Genomic DNA, 20,216 nt, shown 5'->3' on the forward strand with positions numbered 1-20,216 from the left:
CTTTTCTTATGTAGTTAACAGTTAACTATGTTGTGTCAAAAAGATAAATTTAGAAAGATTGCTCTCGAATTAATACTGAAGATAATTCTTTTGGATGATTTCTTAAATCTATATAATTTATGTTGATTGATTGTTTTCGTACAAAGTTAACCAATAAATTGTTAACCATTCTGTCTAGAAATTCCATAAGGGTTTTGGATGCAGGATTTTCAAGCTTTAAAGGCTTGAACTAATACAGTAGAAATCATCTATAAAATCAGATACTACCTGTCCATAGTTAAAGTCACATATTCTACTTTAGGTTAATTAGTCACGTATTTTACTTTAGGCTTGGAAAATATTGTTTAGATTAGTGACAAAGTATCCTACCTAGTAAAACAAAATATATCTACTCCCATGGCAAGCGGATTTGATTTTCTCAAAGCCTCAAACTTAGGCCAAGTTGTATTCACCTTACTTTAAAGTTAACATTGAAACAATCATTTTAAAATAGAGGGAGTACTACGTGAAACTCTACTCCGAACTTAGGCCAAGTTGTATTCACCTTATTCAACACTGTAATTGGTTTGTCTTTAGTATGGCGTGCCTTGCGCCTAACTTAGCAATAGCAAAGCAGCAAATTTTTTTTTTTTTTGGGTACACCCAATGCGCTCAGACAGTAAATAAGGCTGCAAACAATCCGGGCCGAGTCGAGTTCTAGTCTGTTCGAGCTAAGCTTGATAAGAATTATTCGTGTTCGAACTATCCCGAGCTTGAACGAGCTTTAAAAATCTTGTTCAAACTGGGCTCATTAAGAATTTGGCTTGTTCAAGCTTTGTTCAAAAACGTATTCATTTACATTTCGAGTTTAAGTTCAAGTTTGAACGGGTTTAAATCGGGCTTGATTGAATAAACGCCCTAATTTATCATTAAAAAAAATAAAATGGTTTCTTACAAATTTTAACACATTTATTTAATTTTATATAAGATGTTTATATTCTTTCTGTTAAAAAAGGTAATGACAGAGTTTTTCATGCCTTTACATGATGAAATAATTAGTACCTTTTACAAATATGTATGAATAAAAGATATATAAATTGTCCTAGTTTTAAATGGGCGTGAAAAACTTATAAATGGATTTAAATGAGTTGTTCATGAACATAACCGAGTCGAACATGATGTTGTTCGAGCTTTGTTCATCTATTTGACGAGCTTAAGATTTATGTTCAAGCTTGTTTGTTAGCTTAACAAACGAGTTTTGACCAACCTTGTTCACGAATCGTTCACGAACGTATCAACTCATTTACACCCCTAACACTAAAAGAGAACATACCTCAAAGATTTAACCCAAGAAAAAAAAAAAAATCAAAAAAAAACCCTCAAAGCTAGAAACATGTAGGTTCAATGGCATTTTTTACAATTATTATTTAACTAGTATAGATCCCGTGCATGCACGGATAATAGTAAGATTTTTATTTAACTTATTAATTCAAAGATTATTATAATTAAACTTTAATACATTAAATTAAATTAATTGACACATAAGTATGTCTCACAATTTTAATATATAGTACTAACATTAATTTTATAAGAAAAAGTTATTATGTATAATGTTTATTTTTTTAAAAAATTATTATTAGTTGATACATTTTCTTTATTCGTTGATTCGAAATTTTATAAATTATTGATTTATTGAATAAATTTTTTTAAACTGTAGATTTGTTGTAATTTAAAAAGAAAAATTTGTTGGTATTAATAGTTAATGAAATATCGTGTACTTATCCTTGAAAATGATAATTTAAGTTATGGTAAGATTTAGAAACAGTTATAATAAAAAGTAAATTTTGGAAAGAAAAATTCAGCGGGGAATTTTTTTTACCCACTAAATGACAACATGGTGAGTAAAAAGGGCGTTCAAACAGAAGCATCATTTATAATATTTATCATATATATACTGCCATATCACAGCAAGCGTTCCAAACATAAAGATCCCAAATCAACACAGCACGGTATCGGCAAAGTCATAAAAATTTAAACATTAAAGAAGTTCACAAACAAAGCCATTATTAATAACAATTGGCCCAAAAGATAGATAGGTATGTTAATATACTACTGTTCCTCCCCAGCTATCAGGTCCATGACCACGCGCGTAATACTTCCATTGTTCTTAGCCAGTAGCTTCCTGTTAGTATCTTTATCTTCAAAACCCTGCAGCAAAAAGTGCAGAAAAAAAAAAATACAATTAACTTTGACGGAAGCCCCAAACCAGCTCAACCTAATCAAATGTCTCCCGGACTTACCATCTCTTTCAACTCCTCGAGCATAGGATCCCATTCAGAAACACCGCAGAGATCATCCACAGACCGCTCCAGGTCATACTCATTTACACGAAGAACCTCTTTATTCGAGTCAATTTGCTTAAATCCCATCTTCTCCAATTCCTTCAGCAGGGTCTCTTCAACACCTTCTTTCTCCCAATCTTGCTCAAGGTTGCTCTTGTCATTCTGGGCAGAAGAAGACCCCTCAGACATATCAATGATAGGGTATAAAGTTGCTGAAGGAGCAGACGGTGATTCATGGTTGTCAGTGGCTGCGGTATCAGAATTTGGAACAGGTAATGCCTCACGAAACACACTATCAGCAGTTTCAATAGAAGGCCATTCTGATGATGAAGCTGCAGTAGCAGTAGGGCACAGCACATCACTAGCAACCAGTAAATCATTATTGATTGGAAAATTCAAGTCTTCAATTTCAATATTACGTCTCTGCTCAACCATTGATGGAGACTTATCTTCAAAGTTCACAGCAGGTTCATTGTTTACATCTAGAGCCTGTGGGCCCAACGCTCCAGTAGTCTGAGGAGGGAGGTTCAAGTTCAAATCAGGGCCAGGGGATCCTTCACTGGTCAAGTCCGCAGAAGCATCAACCTGATGAAGAACAGGGCTAATTAGTTAAGAAAACAACTAAAACCCCTATTAATACAAATGTATTGTAGAAAAGCAGAATGGAAACCAGATTCTCAAGAACAGACCTGTATTTCAACCCACACACGTTGTCCAAACTTTTGCCCAGACAGCTCTGCCATTCTCCAATAGGAAACATATCGACCAGGCAATTCCGGCGCAACGAAATCAACTGCTATGTTGATTTCATTGCCAACATCCACACCATTGATAGGTAGCTGTCAAAATAAAACAAAAACAATGACTAAAAAGTCCACAACAAGCATAAGACCTTTTATAGAACAAGACTGGGAGATGAAATACCTCAATCTTTACTGAATCAGAGGCACTAAACCGATCTCCCCCGATCCAGAGAAGTTGTAGTCCATTATGCCATGGAAGTGCGCCATCGTTACGCATCAGCCATATCTTGGTAAAAGGCGTCGACGGGGCCATCGTTGTCCCATCCATAATATTGACATCCATAATGAAGCGACTGTCAAGTCTAGAGCGAGAATGCTTTCCTATCGATTTCCTAATTGCCCAAGGGGGATGCACTAGAGGGACCAGTGGTAATTTACGTTTAGGATCATAATAATTCTTTAAGGCCGATGGATGCTTGTAAGGCAAAGGGAAATCAAGTCTACAGTAATCTAGATCATTCCCCATTCGTCCAAAGCAGATGCTGCATAAATCATAATCATATTTTCTGCAGAAAGAAAGTAAGACAATTACTTCAATAGAACAATGAAAATAATCCACATTAAACCACAAGATCATTCTTACACTTTAGACTTGAACCTTGGTCCAGTGATCGGAAGAATCCCACAGCCATCACAGCGGACTCCTTTGTGAAAAATGGAGCCCATAGCATCAATTTTATTAAAATTATCGTGAACCGAAGGAGGACTAAAATTCCCTGGCTCACCCCAGAGCGAATTTCCAAATGCGCTTGAGTGAAAATTGGACCTGAAAGGGGGGCTATGCCAAATATTTAAGCCCTCATAAGATTCGTATCTACTTGTTTCCTTATCAGAGGAAACACGCTTTTTCATGCTACCTTTGGAACAGTTGATCTTGTGCACATTCATAACAGACTTCGCAGCAGAGTTTTCTGCAACTTCCTTGTTCTTTTTACCTTCACTAGTCGACAATCTGAGAGATGAAGGTTGAGAGATTGCATTCTTGCCTTTGTGGGAAAATGGTGAAGGTAGGAAAGGTCTAGGGGGTTCTGCTTCTCCCGTAGCTTCAGTGGTGCTTCTAAGAGTCGGCTGCACAGAACTAGGTGTTTGAGAATCATTAAGTTTTACCCTTTCACCAATAGATGCATCATCCTTTCTACTTAGACCGTTTCGATTGGGGTCGTAACAGTTTTTTGCATGACTGCTGACATTAGTAATACCACAATCAGGAGGAGATACGTTCAGGTATTGCTGCCCCATTTTCGAAAAACCATCCAAGAGATCAGCAAGTATAGGAGAAGTAGCTTTTGATGACAATTCAGTAGATATCTTTGTAAAAGCATCACGCAGAGGCTCCGGAACAGATTTCAAGACTTCAGCGACATTTTGATTGCCATTGTGTTGTGTAGAAGACGAAGAAGATCCTCTAGGCATTGAGCTTTCATTTTTTGTAGCACAAGGTTGAACAGTCTTGTCTGTTTTCAGGTTAACAGTGATCCTAACTGGATCCAGATCCTGCCTCACAACATCATGCAGATCTTCATCATCAACAAGGGTGACCAAGTCATCGTCTTCATCTAGATATGTCAAGGTAAAATTTGCATCCGATGGCAAGTTGAAGAGAGAGCAAATCTTCAGCCTCAGACCTTCCATGTTTAGATCTAAGCGCTGACCATTAACTGGAACATTGAAACGCCTGAGTGTATCCTCATATTTCACCTAAAAAGGAATACGTAAGAAGAATATTAAGAGATAATGACATGACAAGCTCAAGTCCAAGCTTTAAAAGACCCATTGCAACCCAATAGCCCCAACTATCGGTAATCACTGATGTCCAAAATCTCAAATCATGAAGATGGAAGTCAACATTATATATAACTTAGCTAACTTGATTATAATACAGAGATTAAACGAAGAGAGCAAAATGTAATACTTGCACCATCAGGTAATACAGTAATACAAAAGAAAAATGAAGATACAGAATCTTTCACACCATCAAAGATTACTAGCAGAAATTCTCTTATAAATCTTTTCTTTTCTCCTTGTATAATGTTAAAAACCTTTCACTCCTACTATTACTCATAAATGTCTTGTTTTGTCTGTTAAGAGGATTTCTGTACACTCTTTGTCATCAACAATAATCAAAGTCAATATTACGCCATGATACAAGAGCCTATATATATAACATCTGTTATTGATCACGACTACTGAGTAATTTCTATTGTAAATGTTGATCAGGCATTTAATCAATTAAAACAGCAGCAAGTAGCTAGCAAAACACATCACCAACACTCTCGTCATCCCTATTTACCAGAAGTTCAATTCATATGACATGCAAAAACAAGTTCACTTCAATTCATAGAATAATTAATAATATATGGTGACAAATAATTACAATAACAAAATCCGAAAAAAAGTCAATTTACAAGACCTCAATTACAATAGAATAACACACCATCATCAAATCACATGGAGATCAACAACTAATCAATATTCGATCTATCAAATCGAAGACCCAATCAAAATTAGGACAAACAATTACGAAAATTAAAATAAAAAAAAAAAACAAAAAAAAAGTAATCAAATAAATTAGACATGCAATTTCAGATTTCACACCACAAAACCTAATTCGTACGAACAATTACCAAAAATCAAACAATGTGATCAGATAATTTGACAAGCGATTTCACTTTCACACACAATTATACACAAATTAAACCAAAATTAACAAGCAGCAAGTAATATCAAAAGAAAAACAACAAAAATTGAAATTGAAATACTTAAAAAATTAATAAAATCGATACGAATCCAAACCTTAATTACAACGGAAGAAGCCATGATCTCTTCTGCGATCTTCTTAGGTAGCGGCATTGGAGAAGAAGCAGTCGACAAAAATCAAAAGAAAGCGTACCAGTAAGCCGCTGAAATTCTAGCTAAACCTAATTTCAAGAATTTAAAGGGTTTTTGAATAATTTTTTTTTGGAAGAGAGATTTTCGGAAAGAAAAAACAAAGTAATTGATAAAAAATATTTATGAAAATCGGAAACCGAAAGATTTATTTATGAAAATTGGAAATCTAATTACGAGTATTTATTATTGAGATTATATATTAACACGCGTACCCGTTAGCCGCGATTTTTTTCTCTATCGTAAAACTCTTGAGATTCCAGAGCTGTGTTTATGTTTATCCGATTTTATAGCTAAGTGGTTAGATACATGGTATTTGTGTTTGAGTGTTTCTTCTCCTAAAAGAAAGAGTACTAGGCTAAGGAAAGATTTTGAGAGGGGTATATTGGTCATTTTATTTGTGTGGAATTTATTTGTGTTTGTGGATTGTTCATTTTTATTGACTAGATTATCGTTACTTTGAAATTGAATAATTGACATGAAACTTGACTTATAATTGAGTATTTCGAAGTGAAGTTGAAATTAAATTTGAATTGAACCAGCTTGGATCAACTACTCCGTATATTTTACGAGCACTAACTTTAACCCATTTTATCCGATTCAATACAGTCCAAATGGTCCAGTTTTATTCCAAAGTTTGAAAGTCAAAAATCCAAATGATATTACAAACAACTAGCTAGAGTAAAGTTGTCACGATGCACCAATTCTAAATTATTTAGTTTATTCTTAAATAAAATTTAAGTTGCAACATTGAAAATACTATGTTTTAATCATTGTAAGAAGTAATCCAAAAATTTGCATGACCCTTAATAGTATTTAAGTAAGTTTTAAAAGTAGCTTCTCAAGATCAAAATTAAAAATTAGGTCACACATGATTTTTGCCTCTTTGGATAAAATAAATTTTGGCTTCATAGAAGCTCACATCTATTTCTAGTCGCCTTACTAGTTTGTGATGGAAATAGTTGAACAAAAAGATGGATTAATTTTTTTTAATTATATATATATATATATATATATATATATATATATATATATATATATATATATATATATATATATATATATATATATATATATATATATATATATATTTAAGAAACCAACCCTTTGAGAGTACTTTTCTTTGCAATAATGGCATGACGACCTTCCTCTTGTGGAATTTAGCTAGTAGTTGGGCATTAATTGAAGCTATGTTAGTGTTTCTTCTTCAAAAAGATACACTACTAAGCTAAGGAATGAAACTTGAGGGGCAAATTGGTCAATTACTTGTGTGTCCAATTCATCAACAAAAAATATGCATAAATTAATAAATACCTATCAAAAGATGGTTCGCGAAACTTTACTGGCTTTACGATAAAATACAAATATATTACTCGTAAAAAAAATAAAAAATAATATATATTAGTCTAATAAACTTGTGAAAGATATTGAGTTAACCATTATCTTTATATCAGTATTTTTTCTTAGGATTTTATTTGAATTCAACGGTAAAGTTGTCGGAGTGTTTATGTACAAACATAAGTCGACGGAGCAGTGGAGTGAGAGGGTGTAGAACACAATCACCATAGGAGAGAGCAAGTGGTACAATTGATGGGTTTCACACTTTCGAGTTACCTCCTTGTTTGGTTTAGGATGGGAATAACTGTATTTCTTTCTTTATGTTATTGATAGATGTTGATATTACCGTAATATTTCACTTACTCTATAAGTCTATAGGTTATATTCGCAACAATTTTCAGTGTATACAAACATAACTTGAGTCTAAATAAAGCGCCATTAAAAATCGTCCAAGTTTATACGTTACAAGAGCACACATAATAATCTAAATCCATTGTCCTTTTTATTAGGTCACATAAATCATTAATACTCGTGTTGTTTAATGGTAGATTTTTCTAGCTCAACGAATGCCTATTACTCTAGAAAGTAAAAGCTACATGATACAAGAGTACAGTGTAACCCTTAAAGTTACATATATGAATAAACAAAAAAATTAAAAAAAAAACATTAATTACACAAAAGAGTGCATGTTTGTATCATAAATTTTCAAACTTTTTAGAGCTGCATATATCATTACCCCTAACATGAAGGACTGTTAATACACCGCATTATTCAATGAACATACTCCAATTCTCAAAAGTATCAAAACTATGCTTTTAAAACTGCAATGTGGATACTACAATCACTATTTTTTGACAACATGTACCCACATTATAAGCCAAGAAATGCTAGCTGCATATAACACAACAGCCCAAAATAGCACAATGCAATTTTCATACTTATTACACAGACAAAACTGTTATCCTAAACTAATCTGCAAAACTTAGTGAATAAGTCAAAAGTGTTCAATACAAAGCAAACAGCAACTTTATCAAGACTTTTCTGCCCGTACCAAGCTGTAAGTCTGTAACCAACAAAAAAATGGGGAGAGGGCCATCGGCGTTGTTGCAGAAATGAGCAAAATTCTCAAAGCTCACAAAAACGATCAGGAAAATGAAAGAGCAAGTCAGTTTGCATACTGATCATAGAGGTTGGTCAAGGTAAGGGTCTTGGGGACTTCGAGGAGATCCAAGATATTCAGAGGCTTTAGAAACGACTTCATTAATCTTAGAAACACTTCGTTTCAACCATCCAGTCTCCTGTCCTTCCTGCGTCACTTGCCTGCTCCTTTCTTCTTCCTCCAATAGGAGATCAGCCCATCTCTTAGCCATGAAAAGCTTCACAGCCTCGACCCCTTCTTTCACAACCTCAACAGGAGGAATGACAATAGGGTTCTGTTCCAAATTAAGCTTCGCCAGCTTCTCCAGCCTACCAAATGAATTTGGCAGTGAATGAATCTGGTTGTTGCTCAGGTCTAGTTCTTCAAGATTAATTAGTTCGCCAAATGTCTCAGGTAACTCCTTCATATCACTGAAATTGCCACTAAGGTTTACAGTTAAAAGATTTTTCAGTTTGCCAATTGTGAGAGGAAGGCCATGAAGCTCGTTGAAGTGCACGTCAAGGTGTTGAAGAGATTTCATCTCTCCAACAGATGTTGGAAGAGAACGGATCTTATTGTATTGAACTGCAAGTTTTTTCAAGTTCACCAACTCATAACCTATGTTAGTTGGCAAGTATGCTAGGTTATTGAAACTAGCATCCAACTCCACCAGCGACCTGAAAAGACCAAAAATCAAGACTTCCCCATATTGGCCTTTTGAAGTATTTGGAAAAGAATCAAGCATTACCTGCAGTGGCTGATGCTGTCAGGAAGGGTAGTTAGCTTGTTGCCAGACACATTGAGGATCTTCAATTTAAGAAGCAGACCAATAGAGTCTGGCAGTGATTGCAGAGAGTTGGAGGACAGATTAAACTCTTCAAGATTTTCCAGCCCGGCTACAGAGTCAGGAATAGACTACAAACCAAAAGCACTGAGCATTAGGAGGATTAAATTGAATAACATATACCAGTTTATAGATAACGCAATAGCAACATAGCTAGGCCATAAAATATGCAATATAAAAACATCAAGGCATATTTACACAAAAAAAAAAAAAAAATACACCAGGTCCCACATACCTGCTCCCAAACAAAGGGATACATTTCCAATTTCATACAAACAAGGAAAATTATTTACCATAGGAACAAATTTAGGACTGCAGCCCCAAGAAAAAGGTTGGTTGCATAGGAAAGAACAACGGAATTAGCCCGGAGATTTAAACTGCTGCAGAATATGAGCTGGAACTGAACTCTACTAAAGATTTCCAATTGAGCTTTAACTTGCATGAAGAGGCAATTCCTAGACTTGTTCAGTGAGATTTTTAATAAGCAGTCCCATGAAATACAGATGTAATTAACAGGTATGGCAATTTGAAAATTACTTGTATTTCTTTATATAGCCCTTTTTATAATCTTTTACACATAGATAATAATCAATAAATATTTAAACACAAATTTAACTTAAAACAGTGTGATTGCACAAAATTAGCTGCAAGCTGATACCAACTCACACTGACATAATGACATTGTAATCAGTATCATATGTTTAGAGTGAATTTGACCCAAGAGATACCACTAGACACCTTCAGACTTCAGCAGGGTGAGAACCAATATTTTACCACAGATGAACAAAACTCTAATCACCAAATTGTAGACACCCCACTCAGATTGACAAAAATGTTGTTTCCCAAAAATTGTACACACACCACTCAGCTTTATGAGATCGAGGAATATCTTATTTATCAAGAGTTTCACTCCTCCCCCCTCCCCCCCTTCCCCTCTTTCCCAAATGAAACCATTCCCATTATGAACCCTCTTGGTCCCACCTGGGCACCTCATTCCAACAATAACTAAAACAAGACTGATATAATGGTTTGAGAATTTATTATCAAGGAAGAACATTGCTGAAGGCATTATTAACGAATAGTAGAAGGGCAACAATTTGACAGATTTTAACACCTTTTTATACTAATTTAATTGGGTAAAACCAGAATACAGACTCTTGAGAACTAGTTGTTCATTCAACATTCTGCTATGTGTAGCTCAAGGCACAGAAGCTTGAATGTCTTAAGATACCCAATAAATGGAGGTCTTCCGAGCAATGCATAAGGAATATAAGAGGAAAGTATCGAATGCAGTCAAGACATGTGACAGTTATTGACTAAAATATGAGTGACACAACCGATGACAAACAGTTCACAGGAATATCATCCATGTGACCATATCTGCATTCTTGCATTGCTTAACCATTTTCCAACATGCTTAGAAGCCATATTGATTCTCTATGACTCTATGAGTCAAATCTTGAAATGCAAATTATTAGGTTCTTCACAAAGATCTGGCTTGGCAAGTTAGTGGAAGGCAAACAAATGTCACAAATCAGGGTACCAATCAACTTCTCAAGTGGATAAGCATAGTCTCATGGTTCTAGTTTGATTTAATATTGAAATGGATAATTTAAAGATCCATCAAATATTAGAGCTACTACTATTCAGCTATTCTCTTAATGCCTACCTCCATACATAGTACTCCATTGCAGTCAAATGTTCACTATTCTTTGACTTTGGGTAAGGATGGACTAAAATACAATAATTCATTTTATTGTCTCTTTCCTTTTTAATTTTCAAATAGGAGAGAGTTATCCGATCAAAGTCCAATGGGAAATCACCTCTCTATTATCACAGAGGTAGGCTCTGTTGAAGAATTTGTGTTTACAAGGGTCACAAAGAAAAATGTAAGGGAAAAAATCTGAAAATAAACTTCGAGGCGTGAACGGAATCACTTTCCCAAAAGTATGATTCCGACCCTATACTACAACCGGGTATTACGGAAATTTACTCAGGATATACAACGAAGGTCAATTACAATCACAAGTAGGATGATGGCAATACATTGTGTTAAGCTTTTGTGATATTGGGATAATGAAAATTAACTTGCAAAAGGTTTTCCAAGAAGAACAATCAACCGTTTTCTTGAATTACCATTTTCTATCTTTGTCCTAAGCGCCCTACCGAGCGGGCACCGGATAGTGGCTTGTCCAAACTGAGATACAAATTGCACTTCTTCTTTGCTTTTCTTAATCAACAACACCTACACCTAAGTTATCTAAGCTTAGCAAACATGAAAATGCCTACATACTCTAAATTATTCAACAATCCTCTCCATTTAGAGTATAATATAAGACTCATTGCAAAACATCATCATCACAAAAAACAATCTTATGCATAAATGAAAGTGTACAAAGACTTGAATTCCCACTTAGTGCAACATACAATCCAAGAATCCTTATCCATTCGTTATAAAAAAAACGTTAGAACCAAAACCAATACATATTGGATACTTCAAGATATTACACACCCAAGATTAATTACTTAAATACATATTTACTTGACACTTAAGCCATGTGTCCATATCTGTTCATAAGTACATCAAAGCTATGCCCTTAATAATTTCTTGAAGCGGCTAAACCTTGTACTTATATAGTTAGATTTCCAAAACATGCTCCTATGATAATATCAGGAAATCTATTAAGTTAAAAGACCTCTTAAACATCACAGAAAATCCAGAACTTAACCATGGATGAATAAACAAGTTCCCAATTAGCAAATGAGAAAGTTAATTTTATTGAACTTAACACCCAACATCTTATTGGGCGTTAAGTTAAGATTCCCTTATTTGTAATTATTTAGGGCTCCAATCCTAAATCGATTGCCATCCTATTGTTAACATCTCTTGCCAATAACTTTGTGAAACAATCGGCGAGATTAAGATTTGTTCGAACATAATCAATAGTGATCACACTATCCTTAATAAGTCCTTGGATGTAACTGTACGTTTATGCCGTACTCCCATGTGTTTTGACTTACCATTATAAACTTGGTTATATGCCCTTGCCAAGGTAGCATTGTTATCACAATGTATCACTATTGGTGATATCGATTTTGGCAACGAAGGAATCTCAAACATGAGATCCTTCGACCATTCGTCTTCTTTACCAGTCGAATGCAAAGCAATGAACTCCGATATTATGGTGGAGTCCACAATGCAAGTTTTCTTTTTAGAAGCCCATGAAATTGCACCTCCCCCATATAGGAAAACCCATCCGCTTGTAGAGGAATGATCTTTGTTAGAGATCCAACTTGCATTCGAATACCCTTCTACAGCCGAAGGATATCCACTATAAGGCAAACCATAATCCATGGTTTTCTTCAAAGCATACCTAGGATTACTAGTGTATCTACTTAGTTGACCAACTGCATAAGCAATATCCGGCCTAGTACTTGTCATGGCATACATCAAACAACCTATTACTTTAGCATATTCAAGTTGTGAAACTGCATTACCTTCAATAGGTATCAACTTTATGCTAGGATCCATAAGTGTTGAATAAAGAGAAGTAGAGTCATCACTGACATTAAATTTCTTAAACACTTTCTCAATGTAATTAGATTGTGACAAGATCAACTTTTCTTTTTCCCTCTTTATCCTTATGCCCAATATGACATCCGCTTCTCCCCAATATGACATCCGCTTCTCCCATGTCTTTCATGGAAAACTTTGAACAAAGAAAAGACTTTTGTCATTTTAACTTGTGACAACTCCGTTCCAAAGATCAACATGTCATCTACATATAGACAAATTATGACACCTTGACCGTTTTCATAAAATTTGCTATATATACACTTGTCTGAATTGTTCAACTTGAAACCATTAGACAACACAACCTCATCAAACTTTTGATGCCATTGTTTAATTGCTTGTTTTAGCCCATACAAAGATTAAATCAACTTGCAAATTTTTCCCTCTTGACCTTCCACAACAAACCCTTCCGATTGTTGCATGTAAACTTCTTCCCCTAGACCTCCATTCAAGAATGCGGTCTTGACATCAATTTGATGGATCATGAGATTATGGATAGCCGCAAGCGCTATAAACAACCTTATAGTTGAGATTCTAGCAACCGGTGCATATGTATCAAAATAATCGATACCAGACTTTTGTGTAAAACCTTGTGCCACTAACCGGGCTTTGAACTTTTCTATTGTTCCATCAATCCTCAAATTATTTTTGAACATCCATTTGCACCCTATTGGTTTACATTTAGGTGGTAAATTAGCTAACACCTGAGTATTACTTCCCATGACCGATTCCATCTCATCATTAATAGCTTCTTTCCAAAATAGAGCATCACGAGACCTCATAACCTTATCAAAGGATCATCTTCTACATTAAAAATATAAGGACATTGTGTCGAAACAGAATACCATGGTCCCTCAACCAAGTACACATGAAAGTCCCGGCCAAAAGATTTTTTTTTCCTTGCCCTCTTACTTCTCGTAGGGTGAGATAATGATGTTGTTGCCTCCTCTAAATGATTTGGTAATCTATCTCTTGACCAAATCGGTATTTGGAGTTATATCCTTAGGTCTAGGAATTTGATGAATATCTATTTTCATTAAACAATGTATCTCTAGACTCAATGGTGGTATGAACCGACCAATAGTCATTTTGTTCAATTACATAGAACGTATAGGATTCGCTATGTTCCGCACATCCTATAAAAATGCATTCCACTCTTCTTTCACCAACTTTTTACGTTTAGGCTCCGACACTTTTACAATTGCCCTACAACCCCAAACATTGAGATGACCCAAGTTTGGTTTCCTTTTATATCATAACTCATATGGGGTTACCTCATTCCTTTTCATTGGAACTCGGTTTAAAATGTAACAAGCGGTTAATACTGCTTCTCCCCAAAATCCATCACTCAATCTCGAATAGGATAACATGGAATTAACCATTTCTTGTAGAGTCCTATTCTTGCGTTCCACTATACCATTTTGTTGTGGTGAATATGTCGCGGTAGTTTCATGTACTATATCTATTGATTGGAAATAACTTGGATTATAGTATTCACCACCTTTATCGGTTCTTAATCTTTTGATTTTACCGTTTGTTTGCAATTCCACTTCATTTTTGTAGATTTTAAATTTGTCGAGGGCTTCATCCTTAGAATGCTATAAATAAACATAGCAAAATCTTGAAAAATCATCCATGAAAGTTGTTAATTACTTTTTGTTGCCTAAGGAATGTGTGCTATGAAAATCACATAGATCACTATGCACTAAATCAAGCAATGCATTATTCTATACCACAACATTAGGATATGGTTTCCTTGTGATTTTTGTTAACATGCATGTCCTACACTTTTCTATCCTTGGATCAAAAGACGGAATTAAATCATGCTTTAACATAAAATACAACTTTTATAATTAACATGTCTAAGTCTTACATGCCATAGAGAAGAGCAATCATTTTTCTTTTTTTTTTTTTTTTTTTTTTTTTCTTTTTTTTTTTTTGGTGTTAGAGAGCCACGAGGGCAAGAGATGAGAATCGATCCCAAGATCTCTTGGAATCGGGAGGGGAGCTCTAACCACTTGAGCTATCCCTCACTCTCAAGAGTAATTATTAACAACATACAAATTGTCTTACAAAGTATTAGAAATACTAAGCTTAAACATTTCATCACAAACGTAACCGAGTCCTACAAATAAACTACCTTTAGACAATATAAATTTATCTAAAACCATTCTAAAACCTAAACGATTCAAGATAGCCCCGGAAACAAGATTCCTCCTAAGTTCGGGAGCATACAACACATCCCTTAAAATTAGAGATTTGCTAGAGCTAAGCATTAACTCTACTTATCCCTTGCCTAGTACTTTTGCGGTAGAATCATTCCCCATGTAAAGAATCTCTCCATTGGTCACCTCAATGAAGGATTTAAACAACAAAGGATCCTTGCAAATATGCCTCCATGCTCCTGAATCAATGTACCAAGAAGTATAAGTATCACCTTGTACACATAGGATTTCAGATTTCACACATAAATAACTCATTAAAGAATTAAATGAAATTTGTGCACACTGCTTGTCTTAGGATTGGCTTAACCTGCCTTTTCCACCTTGTGCCTTTTTATTGCTCATCTTTTTCTTCCAAATGGTACAATCCTTTCTAAAATGACCGGAATTTCCACAAACCTAATAAGCTCGTGATTTTTTACCATCACTTCCCACTTTAGGCTTTTTGCCTTTGTTTGATTCATTTTCTCTCATTAGACTTAGCATCCTCCACCACATTAACTGTGGTTGAACTAGGATTAACATCCCTTTGTCCCTCTTGCACTCGGATTTCCTCCGCAATCCAAATGTGAGAAGCCAAGCTCAAGATTAATATCATCTTTCTTATGCTTTAAAGCATTTCTAAAATCTTTCCAAGATGATGGTAGTTTATCAATTATAGAAGAAACAATAAAGGTCTCATCAAGAGTGATATTGTGTTGCCTAAAATTCTTTAGAATTCATGAAATTGTTCCACAACTAGCCTAGTATCAATCATCTTAAAATTATTGAACTAACTAACAAGAAATTTCTTGCTAGATGCATCCTCGACCATATATTTAGACTCTAATTCATCCTAAAGCAATTTAGCGGACTCATGAAATTGATTAACATCAAACAATTCATTAGACATACCGTTAAGGATGTGACTACGGCATATGTAGTCATCATTCTCCCACTTGTTCCTCTTTTTAGTGGCATCCAATGTCTTGTTTTCCTCCTCCAAAGGCTTCGGGGATGTGAGAACACAAGCCACACCGAGCAATGTCAACAGAAAATGCATCTTCTTTTGCCAAAAATCCACACCTTCAAACTTGTTAGCTCCATTAGTCACATCAAATGCATGTATAGTCTTTTCCTTTCTCCTTAATTACACTTATTACATCTTTATCCTTCAAAATGGTAGTTGACTCAAATTATGGATTCCTTTGTTTTCTTTTCCTTCCAATTCCTCCCAAGACAAGAGTCTCAGCCAAAAGGTTCCTAACTTTTCACTTTTCGCAAATACCCACAAAAAAATCCGAAATAATCTCGTATTATTTTCACTCCTACTCGAGAGTGATGGAGGTGATGCAACGAAGATTGCGAGTAAATTTCCAGGATCGTGGAATTCTAACCAAAACCCCAAAAAAATTTGGTCTCAAGCGTTCATGGGTTCTTCTAAAACCCCAATTTCAGAATCTTTTGCACTCCTTTATGATTCCTGCCCTAATGACATCGTTCTCTATATGGATGGCTTTGCTCTTCCACTATTTTGAAGGATAAAGATGTAATAAGTGTACCTAAGGAGAAGAAGAAAAAGACTGTACATGCATCTGATGTGACTAATGGAGCTAAAAAGTTTTAAAGGTGTGGATTTTCGAAAGTGGCAAAAGAAGATGCATTTTCCGTTGACATCGCTCGGTGTGGGCGTATGGCTTATGTTCCTCACAACCCCGAAGCCTTCAAAGGAGGAAAAAGAGACGTTGGATGCCACTAGAAAGAGGAACAAGTGGGAGAACGATGACTATATATGCCGTGGTCACATCCTTAACGGTATGTCTAATGAATTGTTTGATATTTATCAATTTCATGAGTCTGCAAAATTGCTTTGGAATGAATTAGAATATAAATATATGGTCGAGGATGCATCTAGCAAAAATTTCTTATTAGTAAGTTCAATAATTTTAAGATGATTGATAGTAGGCCGGTTGTGGAATAATTTCATGAAATCCAAGGAATTTTAGGGAGTTTTAGGCAACACAATATCACTCTTGAAGAGACCTTTATTGTTTCTTCTATAATTGATAAGCTACCATTATTTTGGAAAGATTTTAGAAATGCTTTAAAGCATAAGAAAAATGATATTAATCTTGGAAGTTTACTTTCATATTTTTCCTTAACATTTTTCTTTGTGACACTTGTAAACACAAATTCCCCAACAATCCAAAAGTATAATTCCGACCCTATACTACAACCGGGTATTACGAAAATTTACTCGGGAGATACAACAAAGGTCAATTACAATCATAAGTAGGATGATTGCGATACAATGTGTTTAAGCTTTTGTGATTTTGGGATAATGAAAATTAACTTGTAAAAGGTTTTCCAAGAAGAACAATCAACCGTTTTCTTAAATTACTATTTTCATCATATATAATATATATATATTAAGAGCAAAATACCAAGCAAACAACGAAGATAACCGTCAAAGTTGCCTAGGCTTACACCCGCGCCGCTGGGCGAGAGAAACCAAGCAACCCAGGTAAATCTGGGTCCTGTCGAACAATGGCGGCCTTGTCGGCCGGTTGCCAGCGATAATCTTCTTCGTTCTCGCGCCCTACCAGGCAGTGCCCGGCGATGGTACAACAAATTTCTATCTTTATCCTCGCGCCCTACCGGGCGGCTCGCCGTGCCAGGCGGACGACTACTTCTCTAAACCGAGATACAAATTGCTCTTCTTCTTTGCTTTTTTTAATCAACAACACCTACACCTAAGTTAATTAAGCTTAGCAAACAAGAAAATGCCTACATACGCTAAATTATTCAATAGGCTCCACCTGCCTAACCTTGACTAAAGCAGGGCCTATTGAGAGGCATTTCAACATGGTATTTGCTGATTAGACCTAGATCAGAACCATAGGTTGGTGTGCCACATATAACCTTAATACCTATGGAGCTAAAGTACTACATAAAATCCTTCTATATTTCTCAACTCTCTTATGAAAATCTTTCTGTTTTCTCCGGAATCAGCTCAGGAAACTGAAAAACTCGAGATAATAGCTATTTGGGTCTGGCTTGATTTCAAGTTGGATTTCAGGTTAAAAGTTGAAAATAAGTTTCCACCAGAAGAAACAGGCTTTTAATACTCAGTAACAGTAATCCAAAAGTCATTATACAACTTATCTAAGAAACATCATCTCCAAGCACAAAATCAATCCAATCTTCTAAACTCACACACCATTAGTTTGCCAATTTAAAACTCCGTAACAGCATTCCAAAAGTCAAACGAAAACCTTCATACAACTCATCCAATAAACATCATCTGCAAGCACAAAATTGATCTGCTCTTCTAAACCCACACACCAATAGTTCGTCAATCCTCAAAACGCAAATCAGATTTCAACCATAAGAAACGAAGTTTTAACACTCCGTAACAGCATTCCAAAAGTCAAACAAATACCTTCAAACAACTCATCCAATAAACATCATCTGAAAGTACGAAATTGACCCGCTCTGCTAAACCCAACACCATTATGTCATCAATCCTAAATCACTCATTTTTTATAAATAGTATGATCCAGAAATGATGCAGGACACACCAAACCACGTCCAAGTCAAATGTGGTCATTCATCATATCTCTATTTTCTAATTTGATAATTCATAGAAACACAAAACAAATTCATGATCCTTAATCATTTTCTACCTCAATTCATAATTATTCATCAAACTGAGCAGGCAAATGCAAAATCATCTAAAATTCAATTGAATCCAATAACCCAACAACAAGTCAACAACAATATATAATTCAACTAAAATTCCAAATCCAAGCAATTAAAAACACATTGATCATCTCAATCAACAAAATCAACACAATCAAAAGAGAAACAAAGAGAAAAATGAAAACCTGGAGTTGATTGCTAGACAAATTAAGAACAATAAGATGACGAAGCTTCCCAAAAGCTTCAGGAAGAATCTTCAACTTCCTACCAGTCAAATCAACCTTCTCAACAAATTCATCCTTCAAAACCGCAACAACCTCCTCATTCATTTCATCTTCTTCCTCCTCCTCCTCATCAATGGCGTCCCCATTACGAACCTCACCTTCCTTCTCTCTAACAGCAGAATCATAAATCTTCATCAACTTCTCCTCAGCACTCCTTAGCAACTTCTCATACGCATCATGCATCTCATCAAGCTGAATAACAGCCTTGTACATCATCTTCTCCCGCTCCGCCTTCTCACGCTCGCTGTCGACGTCGGGGGAGCGAGGGGAGAGCGCGATTTCCTCGAGTTGGGAGGAGAGAAGAGCGTCGATTTCGGCGACTTTGGATTTGGCGATGTCGATGGATTCGTGATCAGGGCGTTCGCCGAGAGCTTGGAGGATGGAGCGAGTTTGGGAGATCTCGGAGACGGCTTCGGCCATGGCGGACATGACCTTGGGGTCTTTGAGGTGGGGCATGGTTTCGACGAGGGGGTCGTGGAAAGGGGCGGCGGAAGAAGAGGAGGAGGAAGAAGGGGGTTGTTCGATGTCGTGGGTGGGTGCGGTGGGTGGGCGGAGGGAGGAGAGTGATGGGACTCGAGCCATGACGTAGGAGAGGACTGGGAAGTTTGTGGGGTTTGGATCCATGATTGGAGGAGAGAGAAAGATGAAGATGAAGATGGTGGAAAACTGGAAATGGAGGGTTTGATCAAGGTGAGAGGAGAGAGAAAGTGTGTGAAGGGATTTATTAGAGAAGAGGGGAGAATTTTAGGGGGATTAGTGGATTAGCATTAGCAATGGTGATGAACTGATGATGATAACGAAATTAGTGGAGACTCATCAACTCATTAATTGATTTTGTTGCAGATGAGGGGTGTACTGGGGAGGTCTGTTACATTGTACATTAGTACTCGTTAGTTGTAGCCTCGTAGTATTGTTTTGTCACCCCAAATCGCATAATATGGTTGGTACATACCACTCAAACGGAAACTAAATTCCCACTCACAACCTATATACGTGAGTTGTAGCTCATAGTATTGTTTTATCATCTCAAATCGCATAATATTTTTTTTAAGGTAAGATGAAGGGCCCTATTGAACCGACACTTCTTACAAGTTTAGCCAATCTAGCTCCGTAGGTCAACGCTTG

At 35.8% G+C, this 20,216-nt stretch overlaps 2 protein-coding genes across 3 annotated transcripts; both read right to left on the reverse strand.

Annotated features, from left to right (window-relative positions):
- Window positions 1-1,877: 1,877 nt before the first annotated feature.
- On the reverse strand, window positions 1,878-6,338 carry LOC110727576 (protein NBR1 homolog). Of its 2 annotated transcripts, XM_021907150.1 has the most exons (7): window positions 6,226-6,338; window positions 5,918-5,956; window positions 3,708-4,822; window positions 3,246-3,630; window positions 3,011-3,160; window positions 2,280-2,906; window positions 1,878-2,187 (listed from the first exon to the last, which is right to left on the reverse strand). In XM_021907150.1, exons 2-7 carry the CDS (start codon window positions 5,939-5,941, stop codon window positions 2,089-2,091), a joined length of 2,400 nt encoding a protein of 799 aa, XP_021762842.1. In that variant the 5' UTR covers window positions 5,942-5,956; window positions 6,226-6,338; the 3' UTR covers window positions 1,878-2,088. The 2 variants fall into 2 exon arrangements, with proteins under 2 accessions (XP_021762842.1, XP_021762841.1); XM_021907149.1 differs by having other exon boundaries at window positions 5,918-6,338.
- Window positions 6,339-8,018: 1,680 nt separating this feature from the next.
- On the reverse strand, window positions 8,019-20,032 carry LOC110727578 (plant intracellular Ras-group-related LRR protein 1-like). Its single transcript, XM_021907152.1, has 3 exons — window positions 18,993-20,032; window positions 9,235-9,401; window positions 8,019-9,163 (listed from the first exon to the last, which is right to left on the reverse strand). The coding sequence occupies exons 1-3, from the start codon at window positions 19,713-19,715 to the stop codon at window positions 8,530-8,532; spliced, it is 1,524 nt and encodes a 507-aa protein (XP_021762844.1). The 5' UTR covers window positions 19,716-20,032; the 3' UTR covers window positions 8,019-8,529.
- Between the last annotated feature and the right edge of the window lie 184 nt (window positions 20,033-20,216).

The sequence above is a fragment of the Chenopodium quinoa genome, unplaced genomic scaffold, assembly GCF_001683475.1.
Source record: "Chenopodium quinoa cultivar QQ74 unplaced genomic scaffold, ASM168347v1, whole genome shotgun sequence".
Taxonomy (NCBI): domain Eukaryota; kingdom Viridiplantae; phylum Streptophyta; class Magnoliopsida; order Caryophyllales; family Amaranthaceae; genus Chenopodium; species Chenopodium quinoa.